Source organism: Bufo bufo, chromosome 1 (assembly GCF_905171765.1).
Source record: "Bufo bufo chromosome 1, aBufBuf1.1, whole genome shotgun sequence".
Classification (NCBI taxonomy): domain Eukaryota; kingdom Metazoa; phylum Chordata; class Amphibia; order Anura; family Bufonidae; genus Bufo; species Bufo bufo.
In genome coordinates, this window is record NC_053389.1 from 165,645,997 (window position 1) to 165,669,759 (window position 23,763).

Here is a 23,763-nt window from a genome sequence, read left to right on the forward strand (position 1 = left end):
CGTTCCCTGCCCACACCACGTCCCCATTTTTAGACCTGGTGTGAGCGGGGAAAAGCTGCATCTTTTGGTACAAATAACCTTTGCGCTGCAATCTGCAACAGAAATATGCGAAAAAGTGGCATATAACTGTTTGTAAATGACCCCCTAATTGCTTACCAAATGTCAGTCACAGTGTTCATGGTATTCCTGTAATGTATATATATCGGGGAAATAATCCAGACATACTGTATAACTCTAATAGATGCTTCTTACATGTGCCATACAGTAAGTAGGCACAGATGTAAACATGGGTTAGGAGGGTGACATCCACCTTAAGTAAAATAGCTATTTTATTAGATTAAAACACAATGGCTGAAAAGTATCATACCTGACAGCCATGTTACTTTGTTTCAATTGTGTTTTATTTATGGTGGATGGCGCCTTCGTAACTCATTTACGTGAAGTTTATGGGTCCCGAACTGGTGATCTAGTAGAGAGGTGCGGCATTTGGTATATGCTTCTCACTTTATTTCTTACCATCACAGTTTTACACTATAGTGTGCCCTTTTGTGTTCCTATTTTCCACGGCATACACTTGCATTTATGATATATAGGCCACCATGAACCAAAAAAAAAAAGTATATCTACTATATATATATATATATATATATATATATTAATATATATACACTGCTCATTGGTCAGCATTAGGCTAAGTTCACACGAACGTGTGTGATCTGTGGCCGTATTGCGGCCCGCAAATCGCGGGCCGCAATACACGGCCACAGTTCCGTGTGAATTCCGTGTGAATTCACTTCAATGGGTCCGCAAATCCGGAATCGCGGAACGGCCGCACGGGAGGGGACCCCTCGGAAACACTAAGGAGTGCCTCCGTGGGGTTACGTCCGGAACTTCAGTTCCGCTAAAAGATAGAACAAGTCCTATCTTTTTGCGGAACGGCCGGATCGCGGACCCATTTAAGTGAATGGGTCCGCGATCCGATGCGGCTGCCCTACGGCCGGCGATCGTGCATTGCGGCCCGCTATTTACGGGCCGCAGCACAGGCACGGGTCACACACGTTCGTGTGAACTCGGCCTTAGTGTGATACTAAGGGTACTTTCACACTTGCGTTTTTCTTTTCCGGCATAGAGTTCCGTCCTAGGGGCTCTATACTGGAAAATAACTGATCAGTTTTATCCCCATGCATTCTGAATGGAGGGTAATCCGTTCAGTTTGCATCAGGATGTCTTCAGTTCAGTCGTTTTGACTGATCAGGCAAAAGAGAAAACTGCAGCATGCTACGGTTTTCTCTCCGGCGAAAAAAACTGAAGACTTGCCTGAATGATACGGCAATTCAATGCATTTTTCTGACTGATCAGGCATTTTTTCCCATAGGAATGTATTAGCGCCGGTTACGGCATTCAGAATACCGGAATGCCGGATCCGTCCTTCCGGCCTGCGAATGAGCAGACCGGTAAAAATGTGAAAAAATGTACAAGACGGATCCGTCTATCCGCATGACAAGCGGAGAGACGGATCCGTCCTTGCAATGCATTTGCAATGCATCCGGATCCGTCTCACAAATGCTTTCAGTCAGCGGCAGAACGGCGGATCCGGCGGGCAGTTCCGACGACGGAGCTGCCCGCCGGATCACACTGCCGCAAGTGTGAAAGTAGCCTAATGCGGTAGATACTAAATGGACACTCTTTTGGCATCCATCAGGCCCATAGCAGTCTCAGCATATGCACCAGCTGCATTTCCTGATACCAGTGTGAACTGAGCCTCACGTACTACTCTGTATGCCGACTGTTGGGGCAGAGCTCAGCGTGTAGAGTTTCTCGCCACTCTCCTTGCATTATGAATTATTAAGGGGTAAGTGGCGGGTAACAATGCTCGTGTGTTGCTCTGCATTGTGGTGGAGTCATGTCGATGACGGGCGGCAGGGCGGAGGTCGCAGTTTCCAAGCTAGATACATGACGGCCTTTGTGTTCACTATAGATCTCTCTGCTGTTTACTGTAATCGCAGAGAAAGGCTTCATGGATTTTCTTTGTTCCTGTGTCACCTTCCTGTCACCGACGCTCTGTCCTCCCTCCCAACCTTCTGTTTAGAGGATGCCCAGTGAATTTATTACAGGCACAAGTAGTGTCTATGTGTTTATTAGCTGATGGGGAGCTGTTACAGCCACTTCCCACAATGCATTGCCCATTCTGATTAACATGAAGTCACATTGTAATGAAGGAAATTTATCTCATGATAAAAAAATTTGCAGGGTCACGAGGTTCTGTAGAAATCTATGACTTGTCTTGTGTGGAATCTGTTAGGCTGGTTTCACACGGGCGTTGCGGGAAAAGATGCGGGTGCGTTGCGAGAACTTGCACGATTTTTCCGCGCGAGGGCAAAACATTGTAATGTGTTTTGCACGCGCGTGACAAAAATCTGCATGTTTGGTACCCAAACCCGAACCCGGACTTCTTCACAGAAGTTCAGGTTTGGGTTAGGTATTTTGTAGATTTTATTATTTTCCCTTATAACATGGCTATAAGGGAAAATAATAGCATTCTTAATACAGAATGCATAGTACAATAGGGCTGGAGGGGTAAAAAAAATATATATATAATTTAACTCACCTTAATCCACTTGCTCGTGCAGCCCGGCTTCTCTTCTGTCTTCATCTTTGCTGTGCACAGGAAAAGGACCTTTGATGATGTCACTGCGCTCATCACATGGTCCGTCACATGATCTTTTATCATGATTATGTGACGGACCATGTGATGAGCGCAGTGACATCATCATAGGTCCTTTTCCTGTGCACAGCAAAGATGAAGACAGAAGAGAAGCCGGGCTGCGCGAACAAGTGGATTAAGGTGAGTTAAATTATTATTTTTATTTTTTTAAACCCTCCAGCCCTATTGTACTCTGCATTCTGTATTAAGAATGCTAGTATTTTCCCTTATAACCATGTTAGAAGGGAAAATAACAATGATCAGGTCCCCATCCCGATCGTCTCCTAGCAACCGTGCGTGAAAATCGTACAGCATCCACACTTGCTTGCGGATGCTTGTGATTTTCACGCAGCCCCATTCACTTCTATGGGGCCTGCGTTGCGTGAAAAATGCACAAAATAGAGCATGCTGCAATTTTCACACAACGCACAAGTGATGCGTGAAAATCACCGCTCATGTGAATAGAAATGAATGGGTCCGGATTCAGTGCGGGTGCAATGCGTTCACCTCAAGCATTGCACCCGTGCGGAAAACTCGCCCGTGCGAAAGAGGCCTTAGGATGCATGCAATGGTTTTTGTCAGCCAAATCCCACTGTATAGTATTTACCAGGTAGCGCCTAGATCTCTTCCGGATCTCATTATAGCCAATGGGACTGACAGGCTTTGCGGTAACATCTGGCAATGCCAGATCTACTGTAGAATGCTGAGCCTCTTATAAAGCTAGTGTAAAACTAGCCTTAGGCTACCTGCACAGGCTGATTTTTAAAGCTGAAAAACCTCCGCGTTCATACAGTACCTGCAAAGTATGAAATTTGCCAAACCTCATGTGCACTTTACTTTTTTCTTCTGTGCAGAAATTGACCTGCTGTGCGGATTTTTAAATCCTCAGCATGTCAATTCTTTGTGAGGTTCTTTTGTGTGAATTTCACCCTTTTCATATTTCAAATGTTTTTATTCCAGGTTGACATAATAAAAGAGTACATATACAGTGCGGTATGATAGGTGTTGTTGTACAGCATTTCGGTCAATAACATGTCATCAATAAAGGTCCCAAATCAGAATGAAATATTGATGTTACTACGTCAACCTTCCAACACTAGTCCGTTTTTCTAAAAGAAGGGGCAAGGGAAAAAAAGGAGAGGAGGAAAAGCAAAAAGGGCAAGGAGTATTGGGAACATCTAGGGAAGAAAAAGGAGGGAGAAAAAAAGGGGGTGCAGGGGGTTAGTAACGCAACTTAGAAACCACAACTTTGCACCCCGCAAACCTCAGGGTGGGCAGAACACAGCAAAAGCCCAACGTAATCACCTCTCCTCCACATTTGGTACAGTACAAATCTAGGCAGGTACGTGGGGACCCCCAGTGAGTCATCAAGCGGAGATTGGAGGATCGCCTAATAAACCACGCGTCTGATACCAGGAGGTGAGCTCAAAACAATCCTGGATTGGCTTTTTGACCCGGAGGGGCAAAATATCTATAAAACGTTCCCAGTATGTAAAGAACTGCTTCACATGGGTCTCCTTCTTGGAAGATGCCTCCAACAAGTCCATCTTAATTAAGAAGACTTTCTCGAGAAATAACTTAAACGGTGGGGGTGCGGGGTCGATCCAGGTATGGAGGATGGTCTTGATTTCTACAACTGCTATCAGACATAATAATATCCAGCTACAGGGGTACATCTAGTAATGATTGGGTCAGTGTATCCAAATATGGCCCATATAGGATCTGCCGACGTCAGATGGGTGGCAGTAAATGTGTGGACCTTGCGCCAGAAAGATTCTATCACTGGGAATAGCCACAAGCAGTGGAAAATGTCTACCTCCGCCTCTCGGATGCAGTTATCACACGATATGGGGGAGGCTTGTAAAGCTGGACTACTTTCCCGGGGGGCTACATTAGACAGCAGTTTCTGGAGATAACTTCTGGCTTGGAGATAGGCGAAGAAAAGAAAACGGATATTGGGATATTTGGATTTAAGATCTTCAAGCGACAAGATCTTGTGTGCAATGTAATTCACCAGGTGACCAACCAGAGTTATTCTTCCCCTGTGCCAATCATAAAAATCCATGTGGGATAAACCTGCCTGCAAATGTGGGTTTGCCAGACGGGCCACATGTAGCAAACTGTGGGGGTACAGGTTTTTGAGAAGTCTCATTTTTTTGCCATGCCCGCCAAGTCGACATCAATATAATGTTATCTCTGGCAAGCTCTGGAATCTCACTATATGGGGTATGAAGATTCCACCCTTTTCAATGGAAGGGTGAGATCTGCTGTAAATCTGCATCAAATCAGCTCCACAATCCAAAAGAAACACAGATTATATGTGTGGATTCGGTGCAGAATGCAGATTTTCTGCTTGTCTACCCGAACTCATGTGCAAGTATCCTTAGGGTACAACTACACGGTCAGCTTTCCTGATGTTTTGGAAGCCAAAATCAGGAGTGGGTCATAAAAGAAGAGAAAATATAAAGAACAGATACGACTTCTCTTCTTTCCTGAACTCACACCTGGTTTTGGCTTCCAAAACTGTAACAGGAAACCTGACCATGTGTATGTTTTCTTAATACTGTTTTTGTGCATTCTTGATTTCGTACACTGATACCAGATGCAGGGTGACACCTCGTGCTGCTACTACTACTGTCAGTCTTCACTGTAAGGCCGTGTATACACCGAATCACGGATGCGGAGCTATTCACTTAAATGGGTTTGCGATTCGGAAGGTGAGGTGTGGAATGGAGGCACGGAACCCAACAGAAGCACTATGGAGTGTCTCCATGGGGTTTCTCTCCGTGCCTCTGCACCGCAAAAAATAGAACTTGTTCTATTTTTTTGCAGTGCAGACGGATCACGTACCCATTCAAGTTGAATGGGTTTGGATTCGTCTGCGGCAGCCGCACGGATGTTGCCTGTGCATTGGGGACCGTAAACTGTGGTCCCCAATGCATGGAGCGGCTGAGTGCATAAGACCTCATTCTTATGTTCTAGAACATCTAATATCCGAAGTCCCTCTAAATGGCTGCAGCTTATGGAATGAGAGCAATGAAAAAACGTTAGCCAAAGTATATAACCTTTGATTTCCGCTATTTTCTCTTATATTTTTGGACTTTTTGTGGTATTTTGTTACATCTTGCACAGACATTCGATGACATCTCGCTCCTATTTGTTGGGCTTCATTCAAAGTTCTAGCACGTTCTACGCTCATCTCTCACAGAGACGATGTTAAGTGTGTGTTAGAGAGAATGGTATACTATATACCTCTTCATGACCCGGGGGATCACATGCCTGGCTTCAATCACTGAAATTTGTTGAATTTCATGAAAAGTTTCCTGGAGTCGGGGGCTGCAGCGGCTGTAGCTCTCCGTGCTGGGTCCACGGTAGGCCTCCGAACACACAGTATGCCTATGCATTTTTAACTACACAGCTGTTCCAGGCACCGGGCTGCCAGCCGTGAAAGCTCTGGTAACATATGGAGGAGTGCGGGATCTCAGAACCACAATGCCATGGATGACAGAACAGACTTCATCCACTTGAGGTGGGGGAGGGGAGCTGTATCCACCGGCCCAACTAACCTGATCTACATTATATAGAACTGCTCACGGGGCCAGAGATCCGGAAAACTTTATACTAATCTTATTACATATCCAGGTGTTCAAAATGAAGCAGAAACGTCTTGGAGATTACGCAATTTTGTATAAGCCCTAAAGGTTCTCTTCTCACTTAACCCCTCATACACCTCACTGCTCGATGATTTCATTCCTTTTTCATACAACATCCTTCAGTGACACTAACGCAGTTCAATGTAACCACACAGATAACACAGAGATAATGTAGTTATCAGCACGTAATGTAGTAGGTGTAACCTGCAGTCCTATGCAACACCACAGATAGCACAGTGATAATGCTCTGAGTACAGATAATGTAGTAGGTGTAACCTGCAGTCCTATGTAACACCACAGATAGCACAGTGATAACTCTCGGAGTACAGATAATGTAGTAGGTGTAACCAGCAGTCCTATGTAACACCACAGATAGCACAGTGATAATACTCTGAGTACAGATAATGTAGTAAATGCTACCTGCAGTCCTATGTAACACCACAGATAGCACAGTGATAATGCTCTGAGTACAGATAATGTAGTAGGTGTAACCTGCAGTCCTATGTAACACCACAGATAGCACAGTGATAATACTCTGAGTACAGATAATGTAGTAGGTGTAACCAGCAGTCCTATGTAACACCACAGATAGCACAGTGATAAAGCTCTGAGTACAGATAATGTAGTAAATGCTACCTGCGGTCCTATGTAACACCACAGATAATACAGTGATAACTCTCTGTTTACAGATAATGTAGTAGATGTCACCTGCAGTCATATCGCATAGATTGTAAGCTCTTGCGAGCAAGGCCCTGACTCCTAGTGTTTCAGTTGTATATTAGCCAGTTACTTTTGTCTTGTACATGAACCCTATGAATGTGTAAAGCGCTGCAGAATATGGTGGCGCTATATAAATAAATATTATTATTATTATTTATTATATGTAACACCACAGATAACACCTGTGATACCTCTCTGAGTACAGATAATGTAGTAGATGTTACCTGCAGTCCTATGTAACACCACAGATAACACCTGTGATACCTCTCTGAGTACAGATAATGTAGTAGATGTTACCTGCAGTCCTATGTAACACCACAGATAACACAGTGATAACTCTCTGAGTACAGATAATGTAGTAGATGTTACCTGCAGTCCTATGTAACACCACAGATAACACCTGTGATAACTCTCTGAGTACAGATAATGTAGTAGATGTCACCTGCAGTCCTATGTAACACCACAGATAACACAGTGATAACTCTCTGAGTACAGATAATGTAGTAGATGTTACCTGCAGTCCTATGTAACACCACAGATAAAACAGTGATAACTCTCTGAGTACAGATAATGTAGTAGATGTTACCTGCAGTCCTATGTAACACCACAGATAACACCTGTGATACCTCTCTGAGTACAGATAATGTAGTAGATGTTAGCTGCAGTCCTATGTAACACCACAGATAACACCTGTGATACCTCTCTGAGTACAGATAATGTAGTAGATGTTACCTGCAGTCCTATGTAACACCACAGATAACACCTGTGATACCTCTCTGAGTACAGATAATGTAGTAGATGTTACCTGCAGTCCTATGTAACACCACAGATAACACCTGTGATACCTCTCTGAGTACAGATAATGTAGTAGATGTTACCTGCAGTCCTATGTAACACCACAGATAAAACAGTGATAACTCTCTGAATACAGATAATGTAGTAGATGTTACCTGCAGTCCTATGTAACACCACAGATAACACCTGTGATACCTCTCTGAGTACAGATAATGTAGTAGATGTTACCTGCAGTCCTATGTAACACCACAGATAAAACAATGATAACTCTCTGAGTACAGATAATGTAGTAGATGTTACCTGCAGTCCTATGTAACACCACAGATAGCACAGTGATAATGCTCTGAGTACAGATAATGTAGTAGATGTTACCTGCAGTCCTATGTAACATCACAGATAACACCATGATAACTCTCTAAGTACAGATAATGTAGTAGATGTCACCTGCAGTCCTATTTAACATCACAGATAACACCATGATAACTCTCTGAGTACAGATAATGTAGTAGATGTTACCTGCAGTCCTATGTAACACCATAGATAACACCATGATACCTCTCTGAGTACAGATAATGTAGTAGATGTTACCTGCAGTCCTATGTAACACCACAGATAACACCGTGATAACTCTCTGAGTACAGATAATGTCATCTGCAGTCCTAAAAAAGTAGTTGCTCCGCACTCGTCCATAAAAAAAAACCTTTATTTCATCTAGTTAAAAACATGTACACAAGACAGTAGTCACAAGCCTACGCATTTCCGATGAAGCATATCATCCGTAGTCATAGCATAAACTAAAATAGCAGGTGGGGTACATTTTAACCCTACACGATACAACATGTTTAACCTATGAATAGAACATATAAAACCGTAGGAACAATCCTCAATAGAAATACAATGTATCAGTATGGAGATTTAATCCCGTAAGGCCCTATTACACGGGCAGATAGAGCAGAACGCTTCCCTTCCGTCAATCGTCTGCTCACTAGAGGAGGAGACCACCGCTATCACATGCAGCGATCTCTTCTTCAGCATGCGGACGAGCGATCGCCAATGCATTGCTCGTCCCTGTACTGTCTCATTGTTTGCCTGCAGCAGAGCGCCTACTACACGATACGACCTGCTGCCGGCAAAACAGGATTTTATAAGGCCCCTTTCACACGGGCGAGTATTCCGCGCGGATGCGATGCGTGAGTTGAATGCATTGCACCCGCACTGAATACCGACCCATTCATTTCTATGGGGCTGTTCAGATGAGCGGTGATTTCCACGCATTACTTATGCGTTGCGTGAAAATCGCAGCATGCTCTATATTCTGCGTTTTTCACGCAACGCAGGCCCCATAGAAGTGAATGGGGTTGCGTGAAAATCGCAAGCAAGCGCGGATGCGGTGCGATTTTCACGCATGGTTGCTAGGTGACAGTCTATTCACTGTATTATTTTCCCTTATAACATGGTTACAAGGGAAAATAATAGCATTCTGAATACAGAATGCTTAGTAGGTGATCAATTGAGGGTTAAAAAAAAATAAAAAAATTAACTCACCTTCTCCTCTTGTTCACGTAGCTCCCGGTCTCTTCTTTACTTCTCAAAAGATGAACTATCGGCTAGGACCTTTGGTGACGTCAGATCACATGCTCCAATCACATGGTCCATCACCACGGTGATGTACCATGTGATTGGAGCATGTGATCTGACGTCACCAAAGGTCTTTTAGCCCACAGCTCATCATTAAAGAAGTAAAGGAGAGACCGGGAACTAAGCGAACAAGAGGAGAAGGTGAGTTAATTTTTATTTATTTTTTGAACCCTCAATTGATCACCTACTAAGCATTCTGTATTCAGAATGCTATTATTTTCCCTTATAACCATGTTATAAGGGAAAATAATACAATCTACAGAACACCGATCCCAAGCCCGAACTTCTGTGAAGAAGTTCGGGTTTGGGTACCAAACATGCGTGATTTTTCTCACGCGAGTGTAAAACGCATTACAATGTTTTGCACTCGCGCGGAAAAATCACGGGTGTTCCCGCAACGCACCCGCACATTTTCCCGCAACGCCCGTGTGAAAGAGGCCTAACACGTTAAAAGATCCAGATTACCTGATGAATGAGTGTTTGCTTGCTCATTGGGTAATTGGCGGTCATCTTAACAATAATCTGCCCGTGTAATAGGGCCTTTAAGTGTCATGCCCCACTCTGACGATGTGCGGAGGTCAGCCAGGATTGCAGCACGAGTCTAGTATTTGTTTTGATGCTGTGCTGGATCCGCCTCGCATCAGGTGCACTGGGTGGAGTCATTAGTTTAAATAGTCTCCAGCTATGTGCTTTGAGCGGATTATACTCTTCATTGTGGTCTTGGAAGCTAGGATGGAAGGTTGGCTGTTTGTTCCTGCTCTCAGCAGATAAGTGTCTTTGGTTGTTTATGTCATCTATCCCATCCAGGTTCTGTGTGAGCTGGCAGCTCCTTTCTCCCCACTTCACCATCTCAGGGAGTTCAGGGTTCTGTTAGCATAGGCTGGTGGACACACAAATCTACCATCTAGATTTGATCTGTGGGCTGAGCATTGTAGGGAAAGAGGTCAGGGATAAATTAGGAGGTGACCCTTCCCCCGTCTCTCGTCCAGAGCCTGGTTGGTGTGTTATCTGTTTAACTGTGCACGTCCGCCGTGACATTAAGGTGGCAACAATCAAGATTAAAGGGGTTATCCTGGAAAAGATAATGATGACTTATCCTCAGGATAGTCATTATCACATCAGCGGGGTCCAATTCCCAGCACCTCCGCAGATCAGCTGTTTCAGGGAGCCGCTGCGCTTACTGAATCTTTGGTGATTGATGCAGGCTCCCGACAGCTTTCCAAAGACAGCGCCATACATCGTTTAGTGGCAGTGCTTGGTATTGCAGCTCAGCACTATTGACATGAATGGGGCTGAGCTGCAACTAGGCCTTATGACCAATGTACAGTGATGTCACCGGCCTCTTCTAACAGCTGAACGGCAGGGGTCCTGTGTAGGGATGAGCTAATCGACCGGATGAAACATCCGAAGTGGATTCGCATAAAACTTTGATCTAATACTGTACGAAGCTCGTGAGACTTTGCGCAATAACTTCATAAATTTATTTGTACTGTAAAAAAAGTGGTAACTTCGGCTCATCTAATACTGTACGGAGCTCCTGAAGTTTTATGCGAATCGACTTCGGATGTTTCATCCTAAAAGTCGATTCGCTAATCCCTGGTCCTGAGTGTCAGACGCCTGCAGATCTGATAATAAATGACCTATCCTAAGGATAAGGGCTCATTCCGTTTTTTGTGTTCCGTATACGGACCGTATACGGAACCATTCATTTTCAAAAAACCATTCAGCTTAAAAAAAAAACAGAAGTATTCCGTATGCATTCCGTTTTCTGTATTTCCATTTTTCCGCTCCGTTCAAAGATAGAACATGTCCTATTATTGTCCGCATAACGGACAAGGATAGTACTGTTCTATCAGGGGCCAGATGTTCCGTTCCACGAAAAACGGAATGCACGCGGATGTCATCCTTATTTTTTGCAGATCCGACTTTTGCGGACCGCAAACTACAGAAAAAGCCATACGGTCGTGTGCATGAGCCCTAAGTCATGAATATCTTTTCCTGGAGAACCCCTTTAAGGATCTACAAGGTTTCATGATTGCGGTCCCAATGTTTTGATGCTGCTGAGACGCTTCTGATACTTGGGTTCTGAATATGTTCACCACACAGTGTAGTCTACAATTAGGGTCCATTCACACGACCGTATGTGTTTTGCGGATCCGCGAAAAACACGGAGACCGGCAATGTGCGTTCTGCATTTTGCAGACCGCACATCGCCGGTACTCTCATAAAAAATGCCTTTTCTTGTCCGCAATTGCGGACAAGAATAGGACATGTTCTATTTTTTTGCGGAACGGAAGTGCGGATTCGGAAGTGAAGATCCGCAAATGCGGAAAGCACATTCCGGCCCCATTGTAAGAAGTGTCTCAGCAGCATCAAAACATTTTATTACGTACCATAAAAGCAATGTGAACACTCGACAGGTGATATGGATAGAGAAAGTAACTGAGCACATAGAGGGAGGCGATTGGGACCACAAGATACATAAAGGGGTTATTAAGGCCTCATTTTTTTTCCTTTTCCTTGTGTCCCCTGCCAGGCCCTGCAGCTTACTAATGCACTGAGATCGGGAGAGTAGTCATGTGCTGCGCCCTCTGTTGAGACTGTATTTCCTCTTTCTAAGAATCCCCTGCCGAACAATTGTGATGTCAGACCCATGTGATCTTGGAATGGGCTCCCAAACCTCAAGCAGGGTAGTAGTCCACTGCTTGTAATATCAGAGATGTGTGAGAGGAACCATTAGAAGGAGACAACAAGGGGATGATGGAGGTTGTAGTGGGGCGGAGTTTTCTGCCCAGGGAAGGGTGTAATAGGCGTTTACATTTCTGGCTGATCTTACAGCACACAGCACTATGGGAAGTCTTGTGGCTGCAGATCATCTATGCCAGGGGTAAGGAACCTCCAACCCACCTCAATTCATGTGGCCCCCGGCCCTCTGCCAGAGCATATAGTGAAAATGCTAATGACCACTTCCATTATGGAAGCGGTCATTAGCATTCGGGAGGCAAGGGAGGTGAGAACAGCACTGCACTGGCCGTACTCACCTTCCCTGGTGTTGCCAGGTCACAGTACAGCACGGCGGAAAGAAGACCAGGGAGGGTAAGTGAATCTGCCAAGTGGCAGCGCCATCTGCAGCTGGAGTGGTAAGTTTATTTATTTATTTATTTTTAATTGTCTGATCTGAGGTCTGATTGGATGCTGGGGGGTCTGATAGGGTCTGATCTGAGGCTAATTGAGGGTGGGGAAGGTCTGATCTGAGGCTGGGAGTTCTGATGAGGTCTGATCTGATGCTGGGAGGAGTTTGATCTGAGGCTAAGGGGTCTGATGGGGGCTGATCTGAGGCTAGGGAGGGTCTGATGAGGGTTGATATGAGGCTAGGGAGGGTCTGATGGGGTTGTGATCTGAGGCTGGGAGGTCTGATGGGGGTGTGATATAAGGCTGGGGAGGGTTTGATCTGAGGCTGGGGGGTCTGATCTGATGCTGGTGGGGCTGATCTGAGGCTGAGAGGCCTGGTGGGAGTCTGATCTGAGGCTGATGTAGGCTGGGAGTCTGATAGGAGCCTGATGGAGGTGGGTGTGTGTGTGGGGGGGTAAGATCTGAGACTGAAAAAGGGACAAAGGCAGGGACAATTGTGAAGGAAGAGGCAGGGACAGTGGCAGAGTCAAAGCTGGGTGAACCCCTCTCTGGGCCCATCCTGGGTTTAGCTTGGCTGCCATTAATGCTAAATAAATAACTAAATAAATAACATTTTGAACTAAAAAATTTGACTGCTATGCTTGGTCAAAATGGTGCCTGTACTATATGTAATATATATAATGCAGGTGCCATTTTGTGCTGCAAAAATACAGCACTCTAGATTTTTTTTTCTGTAACTTACCCCTAAGTCAATTATACTGTATGTTTGACCAAAGATAGCAGTAACATTTTGAAGTTGAGAATTTTGTATGGCCCGCGAACAATGTTAAAAATATCCAAATGGCTCTTGGCAGCAAAAAGGTTCCCCACCCCTGATCTACGCCCACAACCTGGAAGTTCAGGTTGTAAACAATGGAGCGCATTGGGAGCATGGAGACGGAAGTTGACAGGTGCACTATTATTCTCTGTAGGAGACTGGACGAGGTTTACACAAATGACATTTTCTAATATCCTGCACAACCCCTCTAATCATGAAACCTTGTGGATCCATCGTCTTGATTGCCACCCTAAGGGATTACATTTCCGTACTGATACATTTCTATTGAGGATTGTTCATGTGGTATCTGTGGTTTTAAACATTTATTTTATAGGGTTAACAAGTACCTTCCGTAGATTGGTGTTAATTTACTGCAGCACGAACTCTTAACATTCACCTGCTATCTTAGCCATGACTAAGGATGGTATGCTTCATCTGAAACGCGTAGGTTTGTGTCTACTGTCTTGCGTGCATGTTTTTAAAAAGATGAATTAAAGGATCTTTTTTTTATGAACGAGTGCGGAAGAACTACTTTTTTTGGGATAAATCTGTTTGCACCATTTTTTGCTGTGACTGTAGTGACCTGCTCTTTCCCAGCAAACATAGTGATAATGAACAGTCCAATGTTGGACTGGGGTACCTAGGGCCCACCAGTAAAATGTATTTTGGGGGCCCAACATACGGATACATCCAAATATAATAAATAATTTAAGTTTTTTTATATGAACATAGGCTGGTTGATGTGCTGTACATTGAATATATGTATGTAGTGCAGTAAGTCTACTGTGTTATGTGCCACTTGTGCAGTGGGTGGGAGACTAGGGGCCAACCTTGCTCAGGGGCCCACCGGGTGATTCCCCTGTACCCTTGTGGACCAGTCCGAGCCTGCGTCCATCTGATCTGCACTCACTGACAGGAGCGTCCGGCTGCGGCTGATAACCGGAGTGAGCAGTTGTGTTTTGTAATTTCTCCCCAGTGACAGCGCTCTCCTTCTATGGCGTCTGATTCCCCCCCCCCCCCCTCGCCTGCGTTGTTTCCTTACTGCTGGTTTTGTTTTCTGCTAGCTATTTAATTGTAATTAAACTCCTGCTGTCGATAAGGGAGCGTGAGCGGAAGGAAAACAATATCACTTTGCAAGGCACGGCGAGATAAAACCAAATGGTGCATTCCTCATCCCTGCTCAATGTGATGCCACCGGCGGATCTCCTCGTCGCTCCCGCGTGCTCCTTATTGCATTATCGCAGTATGTGTGTTATTTAGGGACAGGAGACCAACTGTGATCAAGAAAATTAGGAGATGTGGGCAGCCAGGCTGACATTTCCAATCTGACTTTAATCATTGTGGGGGCTTGGGGGGGTCCTAAAGCCTAAGGTCAAAGCGTGCGTCTTTCATTTTGCACTTCAGTTGAATCCTTAAAGGGGTATGATCCTGGCGAAGGCAGTTGTATGTGGCGGCATGTGTATTGTAGTCCTGATTTAATACAGTGTTTCATTTGCAACGGTGCAATGGAATAGCTTAATTTATGTCTGTAGGAAATTTGGGGGTCATTTATTAAGACCGCCATTTTAGACGCCGTTCTTAATAACCCCTGTGCTGGCGGTGGATCCCTCAAAGTTATGTAGAGGCGCAGGTCTCTACATAACTTTGGTGCATCCATTGCCAGTCTAAATATAAGACAGCTTCCTTGCTGGCTTTAATTTAGACCATTTTCTACGCCTATAACAGGCGTAAACAATGATAAATGAGACGGTCCTGCTGTTCCTTCCTCGTCCATACCTCACACCAGCATGGAAAAGTCACAGATTGTGGCGCAAATAATCTTTGTGCTGCAGTTTGCGACAGATATACGCCAGAAAACTCTCATGTATCATTTAGTAAATGACCCCCTTTGTCTTTATATTCTACAAAGCACAGATCTCATAGAACCCCCGCCGCTCCCAGTATACATGTGCAAAACACTTCCAGAATGAAAAGCGTAACGCCCCAGATTTCTGAGGAATTTAGAATTTTTTTTTTATTAGGTAGAAGAAAGTTTTAATAAAAAAAAACTGTACTAAAAAAATCAACCACTTCATTCAACTTCTGTGTTAGAAAAAGTGGATCGTGTGCTTCCTAAATATGGAGCTCATTCTGAACCCGGATTTCTCAATGCACTTACACCAGACAACTGGCACAAATACATTGATTGATAAATCTCCTGCTTCCCTTCACAAAGCATATTATAAAACTGTCCATCAGCAGCCACCACTAGAGGGAGCTCAGTGCATAGGCATGTATACAGTTGCCTTTTTAATGGAAGCTGTAAATAATCTCTTTACACTGAACAACTGATGGAAAATTAGGTAAATCTATCTCGAGGACAGCAGAAGCAGTTCAGTGCCCGGCCTCATAGCAGTCATGTGGTCTGCCTCTATAGTGCAATAGGTACGCCATTGCTACAAAGTATCAGTATTGACAACCTGCAGAGAAACGTTTCAGACACGACAAGGAGGTAAAGTGTTGCAACAGTTCAGCTAATACGACCAATAAGCAGCTGGATAACAAGCCCCGGGGACAAAGTGAGCATTTGTAACCAGTTTAAAATAACCAGCTATTGATGGCTCCTTTACACTTATATCGTATTGATGCTCCGTCTATTGAGCAGCCTCCTAACGTGCCAGTCAGTAGCTGGAAATTGGTCATTAGGTATGCCCCTCCCTACTGTGAGCCCTACTAGCCAATCATTAGCGCAGAACAGGGTTACATGACACTTCTCCGCTGTTCTAAAGAGTCTGAAGGGCAGGGCTTATTACTTCTGGTTCTCTTGACTGCCACATGAGATTCCATTTACCTTGAGCATCACAGAGAGACTACGCCCTGATGGTGCCTTAAAGGGCTTACCTTATGAACAATATTCTACATTTTTCAAACCAGCACCTGGATCTGAATACTTTTGTAATTGCATGTAATTAAAAATTGAGTACAGCCACCGAGTTATTCACTGAAATCTATCTGTATAGCGCCACCTGCTGTTTTGATACTTTTCTAAATTCTTTGTCCTGCTCACTGAGATGGAAGCATGGGCGTAGGAAAGAGCCGAGGTAAGTATGTGTTCATTTTTTTAATATTTCTTTTTTACTATATACAATAATTAGTTGCCACATAAAAGGGGGGCACTGGTATTATACTGGCACATGATTGGGGAATTTGGGGGGGCCATGGTATTATACTGGGCTGGCACATGATTGGGGAATTTGGGGGGGCTCTGGAATTACTGGCACAGATTGGGGGGGGGTGTCTGGTATTACTGGTGCCACATGATTGGGGGGTCTGTCTGGTATTACTGCCACATGATTGGGGGGGTCTGGAATTACTGGCACATGATTGGGGGGTCTGGTATTATACTGGCACATGATTGGGGAATTTGGGGGGGGTCTGGTATTACTGGCACATGATTGGGGGGGGTCTGTTATTACTGGCACGTGATTGGGGGGGGTCTGTTATTACTGGCACGTGATTGGGGGGGGTCTGTTATTACTGGCACGTGATTGGGGGGGGTCTGTTATTACTGGCACGTGATTGGGGGGGGTCTGGTATTACTGGCACGTGATTGGGGGGGGTCTGTTATTACTGGCACGTGATTGGGGGGGGTCTGTTATTACTGGCACGTGATTGGGGGGGGTCTGTTATTACTGGCACGTGATTGGGGGGGGTCTGTTATTACTGGCACGTGATTGGGGGGGGTCTGTTATTACTGGCACGTGATTGGGGGGGGTCTGTTATTACTGGCACGTGATTGGGGGGGGTCTGTTATTACTGGCACGTGATTGGGGGGGGTCTGTTATTACTGGCACGTGATTGGGGGGGGTCTGTTATTACTGGCACGTGATTGGGGGGGGTCTGTTATTACTGGCACGTGATTGGGGGGGGTCTGTTATTACTGGCACGTGATTGGGGGGGGTCTGTTATTACTGGCACGTGATTGGGGGGTTCTGTTATTACTGGCTGATGAGAGGCGCCCCGGGGGGGGGCTGATGAGAGGCACTGGGGGCTGCTATGAGGCATGGGGCTCTTATTTGAGGTCTGATTGGGGGTCATTCATATTGGGGTCTGAGCTGAGGTGTGATCTGAGGTCTTATTAACATTGGTGATCTTATTGGGGCTGTTAGCTGAGGTCTGATTAACATTGGGGGTCTGATCGGTGGTCTGACCTGAGGTGTAATGAAAAATATTTTTTTCTTATTGTGCCCACTTCAAGCCCGGAGCCCAGCTGCCCAGAGCACTGATCTGGAGCAGCTTGGAGAAAAAGGCCTCACAGTCTCCGTCTCCCACACTCCTTCTGCCCGGCCAAGCCAGCACCCCTGAGTCTTCAGAACTGTAAGTTTATACCCGGCGAGCAAAAATGCTGTCCCCCCCCCCCAGATTTTTGGGGGTTCCTACACCCATGGATGGAAGCACATGCACAGTTCCATAATTCAACTACCACCAGCTGCAGTAGAAAGAACACACCCCCTGAGAAAGGACACGTCCCCTAAGATGCCAGCTTGAAATAAATACAGTAGAGCAATAAATGTGAAGATCTCTGGATCCATGTGAGGTACAGGGCTGGTTCTAAATGCATTAGAAAGAGGTGATCGTGTACTGTATGATGTCTGATTTTCGTTTTTTTACAATACTCATGGGATAACCCATTTAATCACAGCTATTTAGAATTTCTTTAGGATGTGACACAAACAGGACCCAGTATGAAGAGGAATATAAGGCTCCTGGCTTCTCCCGGACCACATCTGGGTATATGGTTACTAATATTATGGATGCCACTCGTTCCTTCACCATCTCTCCGTGTGCGGTGGTCGTTGCACAGGATAAACCTCTGTAACAGTGGCGGCAGAATAGACTCATATACAACTGGCGCCAGGGAAATTGTTATTCCAGCTTTTTAATGGGAACATAAACAGGAATCTAATATTAAAAAGCTAAATCTGCCGTCCTGCTTCACAGCAAGAGATAAAGATATAAAACAGATCTATGCCACGCTCGGAGCGCAGACAAGGACCGCTGCTTGTTCGCCACTTTCCAGGACATTAAGACACAAGGTTCTCGTATAGTAGGATCACAATATGGTGTTAGTGAACATCCCCTATAAATAGAAGTCCCTGAGTCGCCTCCTGACATACTAATGAGAAGTTTATTCATCAGTATCATTATATCTGCTTCAAGGAAAGCTGTGTGACAACCAATATGGCTGCCCATACAGCGTCTACTGTAGCTGACACCCAGCTTGCTCACACCCCTGGGGGGAAGGGGGGAATTTATCACGCCCTGCACTCCAAGCTGGGTGACAACAAGTGGGATCTGTAATTGTCGTCATGACGTTTCCCACCCAGCTTTCTCAGCAACAGATACATCTATTGGTTTAATTTTTCTTGAGCATATCTGGGAAAGCTGTATGACAATACTTTTGGCCGTGCTAAGAGTCATGAAGGGCAACTCTTTTAGCTACGCAAAGATATACAAAAGGGCGGACCGGGAACTTAAAATGGCCCTGGGAAAAAACAAAAGTGGCCCCATTTTGTAGTTCTGTCCAAATTTACAGAAGGACAGGCCAACACAAGTAGGCGGTCCATATTGTGGCACATTATACCACCCCAGAAGAGCCAAATACCAAAGTGCATCACATAATATCGCCCCAGCAGCAGAACATACCTCCCTAAAAACTTCCCCTTGGTGGTGGCCAGTACCGGCTGCCATGTTCTGTCCTCCTACTCCAGTTGCCTCACAATGGCAATATAGTTGAATTCAGGAGTCAAGAGGGGAGCGTCTATGGCCTGTACACCCCTGGATATACAACACTATCAAGACAAGAGTCATATAATTGCACAAATAGGCAGTTTACTGTATATTCAGGAGTGTGGACGAGCTGGGTGACAACACCATCCACCAGTATTGTCTGCCATCCAACTTTCCTAGCCACAAGCGGGGGTTTAAATTTTGCATAGCCACTGAGTTTTTCAATAAAATATATCTTTAAAGCGCCACCTGCTGTTTGTTTTTCTCTTATTTCTTTGTCCTGCTCACTGAGATGGCCGCACATGCTCAGTTTCATCCTTCAGCTGCCTCCTGAGCAGTGATAGGCAGAGCATGGACACGCCCCTTTAGCTGCAGTAGAAAAGACACTCCCCTTGAGCTGCCAGGTTGATATAACTCTAGCAGAGCAATGAATGGGGAGCTCTCTGGATCAATGTGAGGTACAGGGCAGGTTCTAGCTTTTATAGAAATTAATTATCATGTACTTTATGATCTATAATTTTTTTATTTTATGTTAGTCATTGGATAACCCCTTTAAGAAAACACAACTGCTTTCATCCAGAGATGATGTCAGACCTGTCCATAGGTTGTGTATAGTATTGCAGCGTATTCCTATTCATGTTGATAGAGCTGACACAAGACAGTTTTTGGAAGAAACAGTGCAGTAATTTTCCACCTCCCGATGTTACCACAAGGAGGTAGCACCATGGCTAGCGCCTTACCATTTACTGTCAAGGTGATTTCCCTCTCGCCAGCACCCACTCGTGGTACGACTGCTCGGCAAACATATTTCCCAGCATCCTCTTGGCGCACGTTTTTTAGTGTCAGGTAGTTGTCATTACTGAGGACCTGAGGGAAACATACAAGGTTATAAAAATAATTACAGAAAATGGCACATTCATTACATGATGACTGTTGTAGTTTCATGGTTTGCTTCTCAGGTCTGTACATGTCATCACGTACAGATTTTGTTATTAAAGCGACATAATCTTTGGAAAGTTCTATATTTTAAAGCTAATTCTTATTTATTTGCAGTAAATGCTTGTGAAAACATCAATACAGTGCAGTATTTATTCTGGCCACTAGATGTCAGGACAGCAAAACATATCCCAGACAAGCAAAATCTCATTTTACAGCCTGTTGCAAAGAGTGCTATCAAAGAATGTCAGGAATAGGCTAATACCACATACCAGAAATTGCCAGATTATCAGACTTTCCATAGATGCAGGTACAGTAACTTAAGATCAGTGGTATCTGGCTGGTGCAAGATTATGAGATATTATTGAACAGTCTTGAGAAATTCTACATGAAAGTGCTATTTCCCTGTTTTTTTCCAGTGTCACATTGATCTAGTAAAATCTGGCAACCTTGTGCCTCAACAAGAACAGAAGTTTGTTGGCCACAGTAATAGCGGTACCTGCGGTTGTAGGGGACAGGCTTGACATTCTTTTTCTGTATTTGCAATTTTAGAAAATGAATTATTTGCACTTGTCATCTCTTACATGAAGGTTGTTGAACATATTGAAATGAAAAAAAAAAATTGGAAATAAAATTCTGCTTTCATACGATCGTGCACTGACTATAAAGCCGCTGACCTCAGGAAAGCGCTAAGTAATATTTTTTTGCCATTTAACTTTAGAAATAAATGTCAAAGCTTCAGCCGTGATTTTGCTCTGGCTGAAAAGTTCAAGCTGTGAAGAATCATGATCCTGAGAATGGAAAACTGTGTGAACTGGAAAGGTATTAAACATTGGGGCGGGCGGCCACGCTCGGCCACCACTGATGACGGAAAGTTACAATTCCTGTTTGTTACGTGGAGTCACATGACCGTCTATTATTGCACTATGCAAGGGAATCCATGTTGTCTGCTGTACAATACAAATATAGGGGCTCCTTTATTAAGATTTAATTGTCTCTGTACTGCTGGAGAAAGCATCAAAGCACGACCACCACTTCTGGATCAGAGGGTGGTCGTAACCAAGGAAACGAGCAATGTATAATGTGATGGGAAAATGAATCTAGCCAGCAAAGGAGGCAATATGGACAATCACAATATATTAGTAAGGACCTTGTATTAACTTTCTCCCTTTAAACCTTACATCGGGCGATCGGGAACTCATTATATTTACTGTAAACACAAATGAAAGGTGGCGTCTGATTGGTTGCTATGGGCAATTGAACCAGTTCTACTTCACACCATCATTTTTATTTTATTCTCACAAAATTATTCTGAGTAACACGTTTATTGCAGTCACATACAGTTCCTGCTGGTTGCCTAATAAATCAGAAAAATACCCCAAAAAAAACAGGAAGAATCCAAATCTGCCATCCCTAATTACAATATTTGGTCAATTTGTCTAAAAAAAATGGCTTTAATCCTTTAGTGACCAGCCTGTTTTGGGCTTTAGTGACCAAAATTTTCTTTTTTCATCGTAACTTTTTAAAGAATTTTTCAGGACAAAAAAGTTTTTTGCAAGTTGTTGTTTTTAATAGCACCATTTTGAGCTGCACACAACTTACTGTTGACAAGCTTGTATTTATTAACTTGTAGTTTTTTTAATTTAATAAAACTAACTTTTTTTAAAAACATTTGTCAAGTGGATTTTAACAGGCGATCATTTGATTGCTTCTATAATACTCTGTACTTCATATGCAGTACAGTCTATTATATTGTCAGCTCTATACTGACAGTCCCCAGCAGGCTGTGCCATAGAGGCTGAGCCTGAAACGTATATACTGCAGGCATGCCTGCAGCCTTTATTAGGGCCTAGGCTACTGTGCTAATACATTTGCACCCTGCAGTCTCTGTTGTGTTTTGCTGATGGGAGACAGAGGGAGCCCCTTCCCTCTAAACCAGGGGTGGCCAACCCGCGGCTCGCGAGCCGCATGCGGCTCATCGGACCTTTACTTGCGGCTCTCAGAGGAGCGTGCTCTCCTCTACATATGCGTCTCGCAAAGGGGAGCGGGCCAGGGATGTCGCAGGTTTCAAAATATTAGCAGCACAGGGGAGAAGGAAGAAGAAAGCAGTGCCCTCCTCCCCCTGTGCTGCTGCCGCTGCCACCAATGAGAATGCAGAGGGGAAGAGGAGGGGAGGGGCTGTTTCCACTGCCACCAATGAAGTTATCTCACTCATTTATTCAAATACAGGAGGCGGGTTCTGGCTGCAGAATCATATAGCCCGCACCTGAGGGGTTAAGTGCCGGGGAACGCAGCATAGAGGCCAGGTGTCGGCTATGTGATTCTGCCGGCACCCGCCCCCTGTATCTGTATTAAAGGTTGTCATTGGTGGCGCAGTGCACCCCCCCTTAATACATGCAGGCCCGCGCTCTGACCTGACGCTGTGCACGTCAGGTCAATGTGGAGAGGTCACCAGTCTTCAGAGCAGCGGCAGCAGAGGTAGGATAAGCCTCCTACACAGTTTTATTTTATTAAAGTACTGATCTGGGGGTCTTATCTGACATGGGGGTAGTATGAGCTCAGATAAGACCCCCAAATCCTCATCAAACCCACAAAATAAGTCTCCCCAGTGGTCACATAAGACACTAAAAATCTGACACCCCATGCTCACATCTCTCCTATGTCAAATAGCCCCTGAACATCTGAGCATGGGGCGGTCATCTGATAATAAGGCGGTCATCTGAGCATGGGGCATCATCTGAGCATGGGGTGTCATCTGATAATAAGGTGGTCATCTGAGCATAAGGCGGTCATCTGAGCATGGGGTGTCATCTGAGCATGGGGTGTCATCTGAGCATGGGGTGTCATCTTAACATAGGGCGGTCATCTGAGCATAGGGCGGTCATCTGAGCATAGGGCGGTCATCTGAGCATAGGGCGGTCATCTGAGCATAGGGCGGTCATCTGATAATAAGGCGGTCATCTGAGCATGGGGTGTCATCTGATAATAAGGCGGTCATCTGAGCATAGGGTGGTCATCTGAGCATGGGGCGTCATCTGATAATAAGGCGGTCATCTTAACATAGGGTGGTCATCTGAGCATGGGGCGTCATCTGAGCATGGGGCGTCATCTGATAATAAGGCGGTCATCTTAACATAGGGTGGTCATCTGAGCATGGGGCGTCATCTGAGCATGGGGCGTCATCTGATAATAAAGCGGTCATCTGAGCATGGGGCGTCATCTAAGCATGGGGCGTCATCTAAGCACTAAGCATGGGGCGTCATTTGAGCATGGGGCGTCATCTGATAATAAGGCGGTCATCTGAGCATGGGCGGTCATCTGTGCATAAGGGTGTCATCTGAGCATGGGCGGTCATCTGTGCATAAGGGCGGTCATCTGAGCATGGGCGGTCATCTGAGCATGAGGGGGTCATCTGAGAAATCTTGAAACACATTGTGGAAAAACAAAGATTGCCAGAAGTCTCACTAAAGCTGTCTACACTACAGGTAGGAAAGGTGGTTTAAATGCACTTTTAAATGTTTGATAACTCAATTGCAGTAATACTGTCGTGTGCACGCATATTTGTGTAAACGGATAGCTTGTGGCTCTTGGCAGTCATA

The 23,763-nt window shown here is 44.8% G+C and overlaps 1 protein-coding gene and 1 long non-coding RNA gene across 3 annotated transcripts in view; one reads left to right on the forward strand and one right to left on the reverse strand.

Annotated features, from left to right (window-relative positions):
* Positions 1-23,763, forward strand: part of LOC121000945 — a 677,653-nt gene that overhangs the window by 147,294 nt on the left and 506,596 nt on the right. The window lies entirely within an intron of this gene.
* Positions 1-23,763, reverse strand: part of KIRREL3 (kirre like nephrin family adhesion molecule 3) — an 886,110-nt gene that overhangs the window by 70,722 nt on the left and 791,625 nt on the right. For both annotated transcript variants that reach the window (XM_040431744.1, XM_040431736.1), the window contains exon 10: positions 19,969-20,095. In XM_040431744.1, coding sequence (XP_040287678.1) covers positions 19,969-20,095 — 127 coding nt within the window. The remainder of the gene's footprint in view (positions 1-19,968; positions 20,096-23,763) is intronic.